Source organism: Myotis lucifugus, unplaced genomic scaffold (genome assembly GCF_000147115.1).
Source record: "Myotis lucifugus unplaced genomic scaffold, Myoluc2.0 scaffold_119, whole genome shotgun sequence".
NCBI lineage: Eukaryota > Metazoa > Chordata > Mammalia > Chiroptera > Vespertilionidae > Myotis > Myotis lucifugus.
Genome location: NW_005871167.1, coordinates 2,725,750 through 2,745,313, shown reverse-complemented (window position 1 = coordinate 2,745,313; position 19,564 = coordinate 2,725,750). Strand labels below are relative to the sequence as shown.

Sequence of the window (19,564 nt, the reverse complement as noted above, 5' to 3'; positions counted from 1 at the left end):
TGGACGGAAGTTTGAGATAGAAGTAGTAATTCAACACTAATCTTTATAGGAGAGACATATAGACAGGTAGAGAGAAGTGGGTAAGAGACAGTAATGAAGGGAAACCTAGAGAAGAGAAAGGGAAATGGAGAAGGAGATGCGGGGGGGGGGGGGGAAGATGAGAAAAAGAAAAACCATGAATAATTGTTTTCCACACCCTGGTTGGGAAAGATACACTTGAAATCCCAGGACTAGGGTTAAATAGAGATAGGCCGGCATTGAACACCAAGAGCCTAGCTTTGGGACAACCTGCATCAATCCCAAGGCAATAGCTGCTCAGCAAGTCAAGTTCCCCTTCTATGCTAGGAAATTCCAAAGTTCACCCTGCAGTGAATGCTCGGCGCAGGCTTTGGGAAAAGGTGAGGAGGCCTCCTGCCACACCTCGTGTACACTGCACCCTTGGCTCCAGGAAGGGTCACTGTCTCCTCTCACCCTCCAAAGGCCACCCTTGCCCCATCCTCCTAAGTCCCAAGCCCACTCAGCTGGCAGGAAACTTCTCTGGAGGAGACAGGGGGGAGACAGAGGATTGTAATACAGACCCGTAGATCTCATTGGCAGGGGCAGGTGTTACTGGAGAAAACAGGTTCTTTTGTGCTGTTGAGAGAAAAGAATTTCAAAAGGCACACATGTGGAGAAGTTTAAATGTGATGGCAAAAGTTTATAATAATAAAAGTGTAATCTGCTAATTAGACCGGACATCCTTCCCGATGACCTTCCAGACGAAGCCGGGGCTGTGAGGGCCGAGCCCCTTGCACAAATTTCATGCATCGGGCCTCTGGTAAATAAATAAATGTGATGGCAGGATTTTATTTGGGGTGAAGAGCATTAATACACCCTCAGGGACATAGAGGACGGGTAGGGTCTAGAAGCAACAGTCACAGGGCTGTTAACTCTCCATATTTTCTTGGTTCACAGTAAAGAACAAGGTATCATTTAGTCCATCTAACCAGCTTTCTGATTCTTCCGGGCTTGAGTGTGTGTGTGGCGGGGAGGGGGGCGGGGGGTGCAGGGGGCGAGGGGCGCTCCTCCCAACCAATCCCTTACCTGGACCTACTGGGGTTCCATGCCCTCTAATCAATCTGATCACCTTCCCAGTTTTTCCCAGGCTACACTCTGTCCCTCTGCCATCACCCTGGCTCTCACTGAGCATGTCCAAAAGGAAACACCTCCCTCCTGTGCTAACAACTTTTATTGCGCATGTCCAAAAGTTCTGTTACATCACCTGGTTTCTACTGCTCACGTGCCCAGCAGAGGAATTTCCCCTCCTCCTTCCTGGGAATCCAGTCTGGGCAGGCAGGGCAGCACCTCGGGGTGATTTTCCTGTCAGCTCTGAGGATTAAGTCTCCTCTGTGGCAGTCCCCTGGAGTGTGTGCTGAGTCTGTATATGCTATAGCTTCCCTGCAAACTCATTGGAATGCTGTCCTGGTTTCTGCTTCAGCTTATCAGTTTATTCAGCTTAATGTTTGCTCCAACTCCTTAGTTTATTAAGCTTATTATTTGATTCCCGTTTGCTTCCTTCCTTATATTAATAACTAGTTAATTGTGACGATAACACAGGGTTTTCGGTGAGTTGTGGATGGTGAAGGGGCTGGCAGAGTTTGGCCTTAGGAATATTGGAAAGAACAAGGTTCTGCAACATTAGTCCGTGTCCTGCTCAGAAACCTTTCCTGGCTTTAAAGAAATGTGTATTTGCCCTAACTGGTTTGGCTCAGTGGATAGAGTGTTGGCCTGCGGACTGAAGGGTCCAGAGTTCGATTCTGGTCAAGGGCATGTACCTTGGTTGCGGGCACATCCCCAGTAGGGGGTGTGCAGGAGGCGACTCATTGATGTTTCTCTCTCATCCATGTTTCTGACTCTCTATGACTCTCCCATCCTCTCTGTAAAAAATCAATAAAGTATATTTTTTTTTAAAAAGAAATGTATATTCTTTGAATCAATTATTTAATATTACTTTAATAATAGTATTTGAGAATGTGAGCAACAATTCACCATACTTCTCTCTACAGATGCATCTCCTCCCTCACACAGTACCCAATTCCCCCCTACTATGCACCACAATCTTGGGTCACATGGCCTTAGCAGGTCTTGGTTAGGTCCACTTGATCATGACATCCACCAGGAAGGTGGGCATGTAGCTCATGGGAAGGTAGATGAGCTTGACATCCCAGCCAGGTGAGTATCGGGTGCGGGGATGGCAGGCGGTCAGAGCATGTTCCATGCTGTTTGTCACCAAGGACAGGTCTTGTGAGCATATTTTATCCAATGATCCAAGTGCTTTCAGGGCTGTCCAGAATGAGAAAGGATCCAGATGTATTCCCATCTCCAACTTTCCCACCTTTAGATCACCTTACAGAATGAGTTTCTAGAATTCCTGGTCTCATACATTGAATCCACCCAAATTCTTTAGAGGGTGCCCCCCCTCTTCCCCTAGGCACAACTGTTTCACTCTAATCCACCTCTGGCTTTATTCCTAGGAATATGTGGAACACATAACTGCAGGTCTCCACAGACACTAGAAATCTAAGTGCCTGAAAGCCAGCTGCTCTTATACTTGCTAACCAGGAGTTCATGGGTGTCTTTTCTCTCTGGCTTTAGTTTCATCCTCAACAAAATGAGAAGCTCACATGAGACAGTGGTGCCACGTCTAACAAGCCAGGAACCTTTCCTTAGGTTACCAGTTGACAACATGGGACCACGGAGATAGAATTAAAGGTCCCCCGTTTTTGGGTGAGTCAGAGCACAGAGGTTGGACCTGAGATTAAGGTTGTACTAACTATGAATCTAGACTTCAGAAAAATGGTTTGCTTCTATCCCCATGAACCACAAGGCCCACTTACTGCGTGCCAGCAACCTCTCCCCATAGGCCTCCTTGACCTCTGGGCTGGCCTTATCCCATGCGTCTTGGAAGCTCCTAGAAATCACCGCAGAACTGGTCACAAAAGTCTTGAAGAAACCTGGCTCAATGATAGCCACTTTCACCCCAAAGTGGGAGAGCTCCCTCCTGCAAGGCAAACCGACAGAGAGGCAAAGACTTCAGAGATCTTATAAAAGAAAACAACACCTGGAAAAACCCACCCCAACAAAACACCAATGTAAGATTGCAGTAGATTAAGCTCAAAAGTCTGGGGAGTTGTGAAGTGCAGCAGACAGGAGGAGAAAATTTGATGATAATATTGCCTCCCTATAGAGTTTGAGTATTTTTACAAGTATTTACATACATTTGCTTATAATTCCAAATCCTACCAATTCTGCTGAAAGACACCACTTAAATTCTACCCCCTGGTATTTCTGTCACATGCAATAAAACCTGGGCTGTGCCTATTTTATATTTCCCATGCTCCTCACACCCCTCCTTCTTGTCTCCCACCCAGGTCAACATCCAGGCCATCTGTCCTCTAAGGAGCTCTCTCTGCCTGTGGTCTCAGCTCCCCCCCATCACAGCCATCCTCAGCCCTGTAGCCAGTGGAGTCTCTACAGCTGATGTGATGAAGATGCTCCCCTGAATAAAGTGCTTCCCTGGGGCTTCACTGACAACAGGGTCCCCGGAACCCAATTACCATAGCAGTTATGTACACGGATGGGCTGTGCAGTGGAATAAGATCAGTTCCAGTTCTGCCTCACATGCTTCCTGACTGTGGGCAGGGACAGGTTGAATCAACTTCATTGCCCTGAGGCCCATCCAGCCTCCAGAAGACAAAAAAGTGCTTCCCAATGAATGCCTGGCACAAAGCAAGAGAGAAGGATCTGGAAGGAAGAGACTCTCAGTCTGGGTGAAATTACCCCTTGGAGAAGGCTTCCTGGGAAGCACAGAAGCAGAAGAGCCAAGGGAGGTTCTGTCCCAGTCCAGTACCTGAGGGAGTCGGAGAAGGCCTCGACGCCGTGCTTAGAGATGCTGTAGCCCCCACCGCACAAGGCTACACGACCCATGACGCTGGAGACATTGACCACTCGGCCCTTTGCCTTCCTCACCAGGGGCAGCAGACTCAGGGTCACCTCGATCACCCCCAACAGGTTCACATTGAGTATCTTTACGAAGTCCGGTTTGGTCAGCCACTCATTGGGTGCCGTGGGCACAGAGATGCCAGCATTATTCACCAGGCCCCAGAGTCCTGGGCACACAGAGGGGAGAGAGCAAGACTGTGCTGAGACCCTGCAGTGAGGACACAGCTGTGGTTCCAATTCACCTTCCAACTGAGTGAGGACAGTATGAGGAGGTGGCATGGGGAGCGGGCAGAACAGGTAACAGTTAACTACGTGCTGTCTGCAGGGTTTGGGGCAGTGCAGACCCTGTAAGCTGTGGTGACAGGGAGTAGTCCTTCCTCCTGGTTTATTCCTAGTGCCCAGCCGGAGGATGTGCTTATTGATTTTATTTTATTTTAAATATATTTTTATTGGTTTCAGAGAGGAAGGGAGAGGGAGAGAGAGAGATAGAAACAACAATGATGAGAGAGAATCATCGATGGGCTGCCTCCTGCACACCTCCTACTGGGGATAGAGACCACAACCAGGTCATGTGCCCTTGATCGGAATCTAACCCGGGACCCTTCAGTCCAAAGGCCGATGCTCTATCAACTGAGCCAAACCAGCCAGGGCTGCTTATTGATTTTAAAGAGAGGAAGGTAGAGAGAGAGAGAGAGAGAGAGAAATGTAAGAGAGAACATTGATTGGTTGCCTTCCATACCTGCCTGGACTAGGGATGGACCTGGGACGATGCTCCAATTGACTGAGCCGCAAGGCCAGAGTTTGGTTGCATTTTTATATACCAATAATGAACCATCAGAAAGGGAAATTAAGAGAGCAATCTCATTTAAAATTTCATTTTTAGAAAACACACCAAAAAACTTAGGAATTAATTTAATCAAAGAAGTAAAAAACCTGTACTCAGAAAATTATAAGCTATTGAAGAAAGAAATTGAAGAAGGTACAAATAAATAGAAGCATATACCATGCTAATGTATAGTAATAATTACCCTTGTTAAAATGTCCATACTATCAAAATCAACCTATAGATTCAATGCAATCCTTCAAAATATCCATACTATTGAAATCAATCTACATATTCAATGCAATCTGTATCAAAATACCATTGGCATTTTTCATAGAACTAAAAATAGTACTAAAACTTGTATGGAACCACAAAAGACCCTGACTAGTCAAAGCAATCGTGAGAAAGAAGAACAATTTGGGAAGTGTTACGCTATCCAATAACAAACAATACTACAGGACTATAATAATCAAAAGAACATAGTAGGTGTCAGAGAGGAGGGCGTTGGGAGCTGTGTGAGAAGGTGAAGGGATTAAGCAAAGAAAAAAAGAAGAAAGACTCATGGACACAGACAATAGCATGGTGATTGCTAGAAGGAAGGGGAAATGCAAGAGGTAGAAGAGAGTAAAGGGGATAATTGGTGATGGAAGAAGACTTGATTTGGAGTGGTAAATACAAATGCAATATACAGATGATGTACTGTATGTAGAATTGTATATCTGAAACTTAGATGATTTTATTAACCAATGTCACCCCAATAAATTCAGTTTTTTAAAAAGCATGATACTGACATAAAAACAGAGAAATTGATTGGTTGCCTTCCATACCTGCCCTGACTAGGGATGATACTGACATAAAAACAGACACATAGATCAATGGAATAGAATAGAGAGCCATGAAATAAACCCACACCTATTGGTCAAGCAATCTATGACAAAGGAGGCAAGACTATACAATGGGATAAAGACAGTCTCTTCAATAAATGATATTGAAAAATCTGAAAAAACACATGCTCAAAAATTAAACTAGACTACTTTCTTACACCCAATACAAGAATAAATATATTAAAGATTAAATTTCACACTCAAAACCATAAAACGCCTACAAGAAAAACATAGACAGTAAACTCTTTGACACTTGTCTTCAAAATAATTTTTGGATATGTCTTCTCAGGGAAGGGAATCAAAAGAAAAAAATAAACAAATGCGACTACATCAAACTAAAACGTTTTTGCACAGCAAAGGAAACTATAAATGAAATGAAAAGACAACCTACAGAATGGGAGAAGATATTCACCAATGATATATTCAGTAAAGGATTAATATCCAAAACATATAAGGAATTCATCTTAACACCAAAAAGACAAACAATCCAATTAAAAATAGCCAGAGGACCTGATAGATATTTCTCCAAAGAGGACATAAGGCTGGCCAATCGATATGAATAGATGGTCAACATCACTAATTATCAGAAGAATACAAATTAAAACCAAACTGGAATATCACCTCACATCTGTCAGAACAGCTATCATCAAAAAATCAACAAACAGCCCAGCAGGAGGAAAGAATGGGAGCTCAGTGGTTGATCTTCGACCTATGAACCAGAAGGTCATGGTTCAATTCCCGGTCAGGGCACATGCCCAGGTTGTGGGCTTGATCCCCAGTGTGGGGCGTGCAGGAGGCAGCTTATCAATGATTCTCTCTGATCATTGATGTTTCTATCTCTCTCTCCCTCTCCCTTCATCTCTGAAATAAAAAAATATATTCTAAAAATCCACAAACAACAAATGTTGGCAAGGATGTGAAGAAACAGGAAACGTGCACTGTTGGTGGAATTGCAAATTGGTGTAGCCACTATGAAAAACAGTATGGAGGTTCCTCAAAAAATTAAAAATAGAACTACTTTGTAATCCAGCAATCCCCCTGAAGGGTATTTCTCCAAAAAAAAAAAAAAAATCCAGAGCTGCTCTCCGCACCGGGCACTCCGCCAGCACTGCCGCCCTCACCCGCCGCCTGCCGCCCTCGGCCCCTCGTGGCTTGGGGGGCCTCTCCTTTGTCCGCTTGGGCGCACCCGCTGCCGAGCTCCTGGTCCTCGGGCCACCCACCTGTGGCATTTGGTGCAGGCTGGGTGCGCAGGGGGCGGGGGCTGCGGCTCGCCCCCCGTGGATGAGCCCTCGTGGAGCGCAGGTGGATGAGGGAACTCCACATCCTGGAGCACCTGCTGCAAGTTCCCAGCGTTGCCAAAGAGAGTCTCCCGCTCTTTACCTAAGGCCTGATAAAATTTGCCTTCCTGTCCTCCAAGACCTGGTGCAAGTTCTTCAGTCTGTCTGAGACCCCAGAGGATTACACCATCATCCTCGATGAGGAGGGCTTCCTGGCCCGCCCCCACCCAAGGAACAGCAGCCTCCTGATCACCACACCCTCTGTCTGAGGAACAGCAGCTGTGTGTGAAGCCTCCCCCCACCAGCCAGAGGAGCCACCACAACTGTGAACAGCACCCACCAGAGGAGCTGCTACCAACTGAGGAGCAGCTGCTACCACAACCGCCCAAGGAGCAACCGCAGCCCGAGGAGCCACTGCCACCCAAGGAGCAGCCCCTGAAAGACTCAACATCTAGATATGGCGGTACGACCAAACATGTGTAGACAAAGAAACCCCCAAAGGAAAGAAAAGGAAGACTCGCCAGAAAAGCAGCTAAGTGATACAGAGTCATGCAACATGACAGTAAAAGAATTCAGATTAAGGGTCCTAGAGTGCATAAACCAGATGGAGGAAAAAATCAACAATTTAGGCAAGAAGCAAGAAGAAACAGATGAAAAAAATCAATAAATTATGTAAGAACCAAGAAGAAATAAAGAGTGATATAGCTGCAATAAAATACACCATTGAAAGTCTCAACAGTAGACTAGAAGAAGTGGAGGACCGAATTAGCGAATTAGAAGACAGGGAAACTAAACACACCCGAACTGAGCAGCAGTTGGAGAAAAAAATTAAAAGACAGGAGGAGAGCCTAAGGGAGCTATGGGACAACATAAAAGGAAACAACATGCGAATAACAGGGGTGCCAGAACAACAGAAAGAGGAACAAGGGTTAGAAAACCTATTTGAAGAAATAATATCAGAAAACTTCCCAGAGGTGGGGAAGATAAAATCACACAAGCACAGAGAGTCCCAAACAAGGTGAACCCAAAAAGACCCACACCAAGACACATCATAATTACCATGGCAAATGTTCAGGACAAAGAGAGAATCTTAAAGGCTGCAAGAGAGAGATGGAAAGTTATATTCAAGGGATCTCCCATTAGATTATCAAATGATTTCTCAACAGAAACACATCAGGCCAGGAAAGAATGGACAGAAATTTACAAAGTGATGCAAAGCAAAGGACTGAATCCAAGAATACTCTATCCAGCAAGGCTATCATTCAAAATTGAAGGGGAAATAAGAAGCTTCACAGACAAAAAAAAGGCTAAGGGAGTTTATCACCACCAAGCCAGCCATGCAAGAAATGCTAAAGGGACTGGTGTAAAAAGAAGAAATATCAAGCTCAGAAAGAAAACAGCCACACACAAAAAGAAATGGCTACAAACAAGTACCTTTCAATAATAACTTTAAATGTAAACAGACTAAATGCTCCAACCAAAAGACATCGAGTGGCTGAATGGATAAAAAAAACATGACCCATACATTTGCTGTCTACAAGAGACCCATCTCAGAAGAAGGGACTCACACAGACTGAAAGTGAAGGGATGGAAAAATATCTTTCAGGCAAATGGAAATGAAAAAAAAAGCTGGGGTTGCAATACTTATATCGGACAAAATAGACCTCAAAGTGAAGTCCATAACAAGAGATAAGGAACAAAAACCAAGATGGCAGCATAGGTAAACAACAGAGTTTGCTGCCTCGAACAACCACCTCAAAAATACAACTAAAAGACGGAACGGACATCACCCAGAACCACAGGAAGGCTGGCTGAGGAAAGATTCTTCAACTAGAAGGAAAGAGAACAGCATACCGAGGCTCAGAGGAGGCGCAGTGTGGAAAATACAAAGGTGCAGAGGTGCGTGTGGAGCGGACTGGTGGCTGAGGGCGAGGTTGTCGTTTTCAATCGGGAGGGAGTCTCAGACTCTGAGCTCCAGATCAGGGCGAGTCTCTAGGGACTCAGACTCAAACGGGAGAAGTGGGATTGTCTGGCATCGGTCAGAACGTGAGGGCAGCTTTCTCTCCGAGGTTTGCAGCGGTTGCTGGGAATCTGAGAAGCAGAGCCTCTGGGAACGGGACCGAGAGCAGCCATAACTGCTCCCTCCGCACGCCCTGTTGATCCCGTGCGACCCACCCCGCCCAAGCCCTGCGCAGAGCCATTTGCCTGATAGCCTCAGACAAAGGCGAGATTAGCACCTCCCCAGAGGACAGAAGTTTTCCCACTGCAGACACAGCTGATTCTCACAGCCAGTCGGCCTGGAGGTCAAATCCCCCTAGTATTAACTACAACAATCAAGGCTTAACTACAACAAGACTGCGCACAAAGACCACTAGGGGGTGCACCAAGAAAGCATAAAAAATGTGGAGACAAAGAAACAGGACAAAACTATCAAGGGAGGATATTGAGTTCAGAACCACACTTTTAAGGTCTCTCAAAAACTGTCTAGAAGCCACCGACAAACTTATTGAGATCTACAAGAAATCTAATGAGACCCTTGATGCTGTGATAAAGAACCAACTCGAAATTAAGCATACATGGACTGAAATAAAGAATATTATACAGACTCCCAACAGCAGACCAGAGGAGCGCAAGAATCAAGTCAAAGATTTGAAATGGGAAGAAGCAAAAAACACCCAACCAGAAAAGCAAAATAAAAAAAGAATCCGAAAATACGAAGATAGTGTAAGGAGCCTCTGGGACAGCTTCAAGGGTACCAACATCAGAATTATAGGGGTGCCAGAAGATGAGAGACAGCAAGATATTGAAAAACTATTTGAAGAAATAATGACAGAAAACTTCCCCCACCTGGTGAAAGAAATAGACTTACAAGTCCAGGAAGCGCAGAGAACCCCAAACAAAAGGAATCCAAAGAGGACCACACCAAGACACATCATCATTAAAATGCCAAGAGCAAAAGACAAAGAGAGAATCTTAAAAGCAGCAAGAGAAAGAAACTCAGTTACCTACAAGGGAATACCCATACGACTGTCAGCTGATTTCTCAACAGAAACTTTGCAGGCCAGAAGGGAGTGGCAAGAAATATTCAAAGTGATGAATGCCAAGAACCTACAACCAAGATTACTTTATCCAGCAAAGAAGCTATCATTCAGAATTGAAGGTCAGATAAAGAGCTTCACAGATAAGAAAAAGCTAAAGGAGTTCATCACCACCAAACCAGTATTATATGAAATGCTGAAAGGTATCCTTTAAGAAGAGGAAGAAGAAGAAAAAGGTAAAGATACAAATTATGAACAACAAATATGCATCTATCAACAAATGAATCTAAGAATCAAGTGAAAAATAATCTGAGGAACAGAATGAACTGTTGATTATAATAGAATCAGGGACATAGAAAGGGAATGGACTGACTATTCTTGGGGGAGCGGGGGAAGGGGTGTGGGAGATGCGGGAAGAGACTGGACAAAAATCATGCACCTATGGATGAGGACAGTGGGTGGAAAGTGAGGGTGGAGGGTGGGGTGGGAGCTGGAAGGAGAGGAGTTATGGGGGGAAAAAGAGGAACAAATGTAATAATCTGAACAATCAAGATTTAATTACAAAAATAAATAAATAAATAAATAAAAATTAAAAAAAAAGAGATAAGGAAGGCCACTTCATAATACTAAAGGGATCAATACAACAAGAGGATATAACCCAGATAAACATATATGCACCCAATGCAGGAGCACCCAAATACATAAAAAAACTCCTGGAAGATATCAAAGGAGAGATCACCAACAATATAAACATAGTAGGGGACTTTAATACACCACTGACATCACTGGATAAATCCTTTAGACAAAAAATCGGCAAAGAAACAGCAATCCTAAATGACTCACTAGATCAGATGGACTTAATGGACATCTTCAGAACACTTCACCCCAAAGCCACGCAATATACATTCTTCTCAAGGGCTCATGGGACATATTCAAAAATAGACCACATATTGGGTCACAAACAAAGACTCCCCAAATTCAAGAACATTGAAATCATACCAAGCATCTTCTCAGACCACAAGGGCATAATATTAGAAATAAACTACAATAAAAACAACTCAAAATACTCAAACACTTGGAAGCTGAATAGCATGTTATTAAATATTGATTGGGTTACCAATGAGATCAAAGAAGAAATTAAAAACATCCTGGAAACTAATGACCATGAAAACACAACAATCCAAAACCTATGGGACACAATGAAAGCAATCCTGAGAGGGAAGTTTATAGCTCTACAGGCCTATCTCAAAAAACAAGAAAAAATGATAGTAAATCATCTAACTCTACAACTCAAAGAATTAGAAAGAGAGCAACAAGAAAAGCCCAGAGTGAGCAGAAGGAAGGAGATAATAAAGATTAGAGCAGAAATAAATGACATAGAGACCAAAAAAAACAATACATAAAATCAATGAAACCAAGAGCTGGTTCTTTGAAAGGATAAACAAGATTGATGGACCTCTAGCCAGGCTCACCAAGAAGCAAAGAGAGAGGACCCAAATAAACAAAATCAGAAATGATAGAGGCGAAATAACACCAGACCCCACAGAAATACAAATGATTGTTAAACAATACTATGGACAACTCTACTCCAACAAATTAGACAACCTGGAGGAAATGGACATATTCCTAGAAAGATACAACATTCCAAAACTCAATCAGGAAGAATCTAAAAATCTCAAGAGGCCAATAACTATGGAAGAAATTGAAGCAGTCATCAAAAAGCTTCCAGCAAACAAAAGCCCAGGACCAGACGGCTTCACAGGGGAGTTTTACCAAACATTCAACGAAGAACTAAAACCTATCCTCCTCAGACTACTACAAAAAATCCAAGAGGAAGAAACACTTCCAAGCTCATTCTATGAAGCCAGCATCACCCTAATACCAAAACCAGGTAAAGACAACACAATGAAAGAGAATTACAGGCCAATATCCCTCATGAACATAGATGCCAAAATCCTCAACAAAATCTTAGCAAATCGGATCCAGCAGTGCATCAGAAAGATCATACACCATGACCAAGTAGGATTTATCCTAGGGATACAAGGATGGTACAATATCCAAAAATCAATAAACGTGATACATCACATAAACAAATTGAAAGAAAAAAACCACATAGTCATATCAATTGATGCAGAAAAAGCATTAGACAAAATCCAACACCCATTTTGATAAAAACTCTCAGCAAGGTGGGAATAGAAGGATCATACCTCAACATAAGAAGAGCCATATATGACAAACCCACAGCCAACATCATACTCAATGGACAAAAACTAACACCATTTCCCCTAAGAATGGGAACAAGACAGGGATGCCCACTCTCACCACTCCTGTTCGATATAGTACTGGAAGTATTAGCCATTGCAATTAGACAAGAAGAAGAAATAAAAGGCATCCAAATTGGAAAAGAAGAAGTAAAACTGTCCTTATTTGCAGATGACATGATAATATAGATAAAAAACCCTAAAGACTCCATCAAAAAACTATTAGACTTAATAAATGAATTTGGCAATGTAGCAGGATACAAAATTAACGCCAAAAAATATATGGCATTTCTATACACCAATAGTGAACTTACACAGAACTTCGCTGGAGATCCTGATCAGATCCCGACCAGAACTTTGGCTGGAGATCCTGTCTAGAGGTCCTGACTAGGCTGCTGATCAATCAACTGAAGGATGTCTCCGTGTCATTCCTTCTTCGCCAACTCCGTCCACACCTTTGGGGACCCCTGGACCTGCTGGGGTTGGACCCCAGCATCTCTCTCTCTCTTCCTCTCTCTTTCTCTCTCTCTCTCTCCTTTTCCCTCCTTTCCTCTCTCTCTAAAATCAATGGAGAAGCCAGGCAGGCATGGCTCAGTGGTTGAGCATTGGCGTATAGACCAGGAGGTCATGTTTCAATGCCTGGTCAGAACACATGCCTGGGCGTGCAGGAAGCTGTCGATCAATGATTCTCCCTCATCATTGATGTTTCTCTCTATCCCTCTCTGAAATTAATAAAAATATTTTTAAAAATAAAAAAAAAATAGTGAACTTACAGAAAGAGAGACTACAAAAAAAAAATCCCATTTACCATCGCACCAAAAAAATTAAGATACCTAGGAGTAGACTTAACTAAAGAGGTAAAAGAAATCTACTCAGAAAACTACAGGACGTTGAAAAAAGAGATAGAGGAAGACATAAACAGATGGAAGAACATACCATGTTCTTGGATTGGTAGAATCAACATCATTAAAATGTCCATACTACCCAAAGCAATCTATAAATTCAACCCACTTCCCATTAAAATCCCAACGGCACATTTCACAGGCCTAGAACGAACTCTCCAAAAATTCATCTGGAATAAAAAAAGACCCTGAATAGCTTCAGCGATCCTGAGAAAGAACAAAGTAGGTGGGATCTCAATACCAGATATCAAGCTGTATTACAAATCCACTGTTCTCAAAACTGCCTGGTACTGGCACAAGAACAGACATATAGATCAATGGAATAGAATAGAGAGCCCAGAAATCGACCCGAACCAATATGCTCAATTAATATTTGACAAAGGAGGCAAGAACATACAATGGACTCAAGATAGTCTCTTCAATAAATGGTGTTGGGAAAATTGGACCGATACATGCAAAAAAATGAAACTAGACCACCAACTTACACCATACACAAAAATAAACTCAAAATGGATAAAGGACTTAAATGTACGATGGGAAACCATAAAAATACTAGAAGAATCCAAAGGCAACAAAATCTCAGACATATGCCGAAGCAATTTCTTCACCAATACAGCTCCTAGGGCATTGGAAACTAAAGAGAAAATAAACAAATGGGACTACATCAAAATAAAAAGCTTCTGCACAGCAAAAGAAACCATCAACAAAACAACAAGAAAGCCCACTGCGTGGGAAAACATATTTGCCAATGTTATATCTGATAAGGGCCTAATCTCCAAAATTTATAGGGAACTCATACAACTTAACAAAAGGAAGATAAACAATTCAATCAAAAAATGGGCAAAGGACCTAAATAGACACCTTTCAAAAGAGGACATTCAGAAAGCCAAGAGACATATGAAAACATGCTCAAAGTCACTAATCACCTGAGAAATGCAAATCAAAACAACAATGAGGTACCATCTCACACCTGTCAGAATGGCTATCATCGACAAATCAACAAACAACAAGTGCTGGAGAGGATGTGGAGAAAAAGGAACACTCGTGCACTGCTGGTGGGAATGCAGACTGGTGCAGCCACTGTGGAGAACAGTATGTAGTTTCCTCAAAAAACTAAAAATAGAACTCCCATTTGATCCCGTGATACCACTTCTAGGAATATATCCCAAGAAAACAGAAACACCAATCAGAAAGGATATATGCACCCCTATGTTCATAGCAGCACAATTCACCATAGCTAAGATCTGGAAACAGCCTAGGTGCCCATCAGTAGATGAATGGATTAGAAACCTGTGGTACATCTACACAATGGAATACTATGCTGCTGTAAAAAAGAAGGAACTCTTACCATTTGCAATGTCATGGATGGAACTGGAGAGCATTATGCTAAGTGAAATAAGCCAGTCAATGAAGGAAAAACACCACATGATCTCACTCATTTATGGATAATAAAGACCACTATAAACTTATGAACAAAAATAGATACAGAGGCAGAGCTGCCTTGAACTGACTGTCAAACTACAGCGGGAAAGGCGGGGAGGGTTGAGGGGCGGGAAGGGGGGCGGTAAGAGATCAACTGAAGGACTTGTATGCATGCATATAAGCATAACCAATGGACATAAGATACTGGGGGGTAGGGGAGGCCGGGGGATTGTTAAGGGCGGGAAAAAAGGAGACATATGTAATACTCTTTGTAATACTTTAAGCAATAAAACATAATTTAAAAAAATCCAAAACACTAATTGGAAAAGATATATGCATCCCTATGTTCATTGCAGCATTAGCTACAGTAGCTACATAATAAGTTATGGACATCAACAGACAACTGGATAAAGAAGTAGTACATACATAATGAAATATTACTCCGCTATAAAAAAGAATGAAATCTTACCAGTTTCAACAACATGGATGGACTGACAGGTTATTATATAAGCTAAATGAAATAAGTTAGAGAGAGAAAAACAAATACCATATGATTTCACTTATATGTGGAATCTAAATGAACACGCAAAACAGAAACAAACTCATAGATACAGAAAACAAATTGATGATTGCCAGGTGGGAGGGGCATGGGGGATAGGGTGAAAAAGGTGAAGGGATTAAGAAGTACAAAGGCAGGGGAAGGTGGGTGGGAAGAGATCAACCAATGAACTTGTATGCATATATGCATAACCCATGGACACAGACAATGGGGTGGTGAGGACCTGGGGTTGGGGTAAAACGGGGGCCAGGAGCAGGTTGGAAGAGATTCATGGGGGACAAAGGAGAACCTATGTAATACCTTCAACAATAAATATTAAAGGAAAGCCCTAACTGCTTTGGCTCAGTGGATAGAGTGTTGGCCTGCGGACTGAAAGGTCCCAGGTTCGATTCTGGTCAAGGGCATTTACCTTGGTTGCGGGCACATCCACAGCAGGGGGTGTGCAGGAGGCAGCTGATCGATGTTTCTCTCTCATCGATGTTTCTAACTCTCTATCATTCTCCCTTCCTCTGTGTAAAAATCAATAAAAATATATTTAAAAGAAAAGAAAAATAAAAAAAGTACAAAGGGCAGTTATGAAATAGTCACGAGAGTGAAGTACAGCATAGAGAATAGGTCAATATTATTGTAATAATTATGTGTGGTACAAGGTGGATACTAGATTTGTTGGGGGATCACTTTATAAGTCATATAAATGTCTAACCACTATGTTGTACACCTGAAACTAATATAATGTCAACTGTAATTGATTTTTTAAATAATGTTTTTGAAGAAATTTCATTATATTGTATAATTGCTCATCTTCTACTAATGCACAGAATAGGATACAAACTATGGACAAAATATAATATATGTCAAAATGTTAACAGCATTATTTCTAGATTGTGAGATTATGGGTGAGTTTTCTCTATCCCTGTGCTTTCCATATTCTCTACATTGATCGTGTTTTACATTTCTTAGGTAAATGAAATCACTGTCTTTTCTCTTTCCCCTTAACATGACAGGCACAATTGTAGTAAAAGAGAGAGAGAGGACACAAACATTAGATTTCTGACTTTCCTTTCTGACACTCCTAAAATCTTAGTGTTGTCACCTGAAAATGGGTGACATCAACTCCCTGATTGCATGATTAAGACTCACCAACAATACCCTGACCAGTTTGGCTCAGTGGATGGAGCGTCGGCCTGCAGACTGAGGGGTCCCAGGTTTGATTCCAGTCAAGGGCATGTACCTTGGTTGCTGGCACATCCCCAGTGGGGGGTGTGCAGGAGGCAGCTGATCAATGTTTCTCTCCCATCGATGTTTCTAGCTCTCTATCCCTCTCCCTTCCTCTCTGTGAAAAATCAATAGAAATATATTTAAAAAAAGAAAAAAACTCACCCACAAGAAAATGTTAATGTGCTGAGAACAGGAGCCCAGCTCCAGCGCTGCCACCCATTTAAGCTTCAGGCTAGTGCCCCCTTCTCCACCCGCCTCCAGAACGTGGGCCCCCATCTCCCCGGGGCACTCAGCATCTAGAAATTCAGAACCATACACAAGAATTCTGCAGGGACCAGTTCTCATCAGCACGAACTCTCCCCAAGCTACAGAGCTCCAAAGTCAGAGGCTAGGGCAGTGGACCGAGAAGAGGCTCAGCTGGTATGCTGGGTGAGGTGAAGAACGCTAGTGGGATTTCGAGTCCTAGAAAACACGTTGGGAGTCTTCCCCAGGGAGCAAGGGGTCTTCTCTTGACAGGAGAGAAGAAACAGACTTGAGAAACCTGTGTGATACCTCTGTCCCCCGTGCGCTCCTTCACCCACTGGGTGGCCGCAGCGATGCTCTCTGTGCTGGTGACATCCAGGATCACCGTCTCCAGCCTGTCTGACGTCTTGACCCTCAGCTGCTCGGCCCCCTTTTCTGTCAGACATGCAGCCAGCACCCTCAAGCCTCGTAGGTCCAGCTGCCTGGCCAGCAGGTTCCCGAAGCCCGAGTCACAGCCCGTGATGAAGACATACTTGTCTCGCAGGTGACTCACCACCTGTCGCTCCCGGTACCAGCGCAGAAGGTAGTACAGGCCCACGAGGATTGCCAGGTACAGCCACATGGCTTTCCCGGGACAGGCGGTAGGCAAGGGTGAAATGAGAATGTGGCCAGTGTTCCGTCAGGAGGATCTAGGAGCACAGGGTATAAGTTAGCATACCAGCCTCCAGGCACTCTGACATGGAGTCCTCAGGTCTTTCCTGTTCATCCTGTTTGGTATTTACTTGTTTGTTTAGTGAGTATGATCGCTTCTTGCCCATTTTGTAGATCTTTGGCACACTTACACCATTTCTAATAGGTGACAGTGCATTGCTCAGGAAATCCCTTGACCTGAGCATAGTTTTCCCAACCACCTGATCTTGCTTCTCCACCCCTCCCTCTTTGCCTCCTCTCTTCTTTCCCCCTCATCAACCTGCCCTAAACTGGAGCCCCCCTATGATCATGGTCCAATGGCCCAGCACTGTCTTCTTCCCTTTTTCCTGCTCAAGTCTGGAACCCTCGTCTCCCTGACCTACTGGAGAGTTTCACAAAGAGGATGGACTTTGAATCAAGACACAAGTGAGCTCAATATCCAGCTCTGCTCCAGCTACCATGTGACCTTGGCAGTGGGCGGAGCCTCTGAGGTTCTTCTCATTTGGCTCTGCACAGAATTCACTCCTAAGAAAACTGAGCTCTGCTTAGAAAACTAAGTTTTGGATTAGAATGAGAGGGAAAGGCGTGTTATGTCCCCTGCTGATGTACAAACTCTCAGGGGCAGAAAGGTGTTTGGAGACGGGAGGGTGTCTGACTACCTCAGAGGCAAAGAAGAGGAGAAGAAGGGAATGGGGCGGCCACACTCAGGGAAACTTCTCCCGGCACCTGGGAGGGTGGAAAGGAAGGACCTACGGAAAGGAGGTCTAACGGCTACCATCTCACTCCACGAAGATGCCTTGTCCCCAGCCCTGGCCCTCTGCCCCGTGCTGAGGCTCTCCCCTGCCAGCCACACCTTCAGAACCCAGACTCAGACCCAGACTCCGAAGGTAGAAAGGATCCGCTTAAACAGGGACCAAGTATGGGTCCTTAACTTCACCATCAGGGAGGCTGTAAACCCCAGTAACCACAAAGGTCTCAGTCCACTTTGTATCGGGGTGATGATGGGGAGGTGGAGACATCTGCCCCCTCGGGAGACTAAAGAAAGGACTGGACACTGGAGCCCAGAACAGCTGTCCCTGAGGGGCTTCAGGGTGAGATAAGGAAACCATTTCATAGAAGGGGGTGGGCCAGCGGGTGGAACGGGGCTGCAGCGTGGGACAGGGACAGAAAAAGCCAGTTCCAAGCTCTGGGGGCCTCCCTCACCGTCCACAGTTTCACAGTTCTGACTGGTAAGCAGGCAAGAGTAGAGGCACTGGGAGAGGGGAGAGGCTTCCTTGAAGAAACCAGAGACTCAAATGCCTGGACATATGCCGGCAAGCCGAAGAGACAGAGACAGGCAGGGGCAGATCCAGCCTTCAGCTGTAACTCTGGTCTGCAGAGCGCTACTGTGTAGTTCTGAGAGTGTTTGTCCCTCCTGGTGGGAGATGGCAGCAGGATGGCACCTGCTGGCCCTGCAGAAACCAGCCTGTCCCTGCTCCTGGGGTGACTGCCAGCACTCAGCTACAAAACTTTCCCAAGATAGGGAAGGAGGAAGAAAGGAGGCCTGGAATCCTCAGGGAGCCAAGGGGCATGCAAATCCTGACACAAAACCCTGCTAAGGGGAAAATAGAGGATTCTTGGAAGCAAGGGGAGAATTTTTTCCTTAGTGACCACATTCCCTCAACCACTAAGTCTCAAGGGCTAGGAGGCAGAGAAATCTCCCAGCCCACATGATCAGTGCTTCACTCTTGAGAAGCCTAAAAGCAATATAACTGCTTGGGGAGTGCCAGAAGCTTCAGAGTCCATCCCAGTTGGGCACAAAAAAAGGAAGCTCGGGAGAGAGCAGTAAGACAGAAACGGAATCTGGATGACACCCACTCACCTGGGAGCTACAGGGGCTAGAACGAGAAATCCTTCAGACGCGCCCCAGAGACTGAGGCTCACAGCAGTGACTCTCTGCAGTAGATCTTTAACAGGAAATGCAAGTGCGGGGGTAGCTTGGCCAGGCTCCAGGGCAGCACGCTTGAGCAACATGCACCTGGAACAGAGACACGCACCTCCTGGTGGCTCCACAGAGTCTCAGTGGAGACTTCTGTCAAAAGCAAAACATCCCCCTTCTATTACTTGTGTGGGTCCCTAAAGAGGGGATTGCATCATAAATGAGAAGGGGCTCTGGAAAGGGTATGGAGTGAGGGTTAGTTGTGCAAGCTTGTTTCCAGTTTTATAGGTACGCAGCCTCACTACCTGGAGTGTGGATCCAAAAACTTTGAGATGCACCCCTGCCTTT

At 44.3% G+C, this 19,564-nt stretch overlaps 1 protein-coding gene across 2 annotated transcripts; it reads right to left on the bottom strand.

Moving 5' to 3' along the window:
* Positions 1–1,972: 1,972 nt before the first annotated feature.
* Positions 1,973–19,564, bottom strand: LOC102423399 (retinol dehydrogenase 16-like). 2 transcript variants are annotated; one of them, XM_023758009.1, is made up of 5 exons: positions 19,160–19,564; positions 16,918–17,297; positions 3,890–4,148; positions 2,877–3,040; positions 1,973–2,322 (listed from the first exon to the last, which is right to left on the bottom strand). In XM_023758009.1, the coding sequence occupies exons 2-5, from the start codon at positions 17,228–17,230 to the stop codon at positions 2,129–2,131; spliced, it is 930 nt and encodes a 309-aa protein (XP_023613777.1). In that variant the 5' UTR covers positions 17,231–17,297; positions 19,160–19,564; the 3' UTR covers positions 1,973–2,128. The 2 variants fall into 2 exon arrangements, with proteins under 2 accessions (XP_023613777.1, XP_023613778.1); XM_023758010.1 differs by lacking the exons at positions 3,890–4,148; positions 19,160–19,564 and having other exon boundaries at positions 16,918–17,200.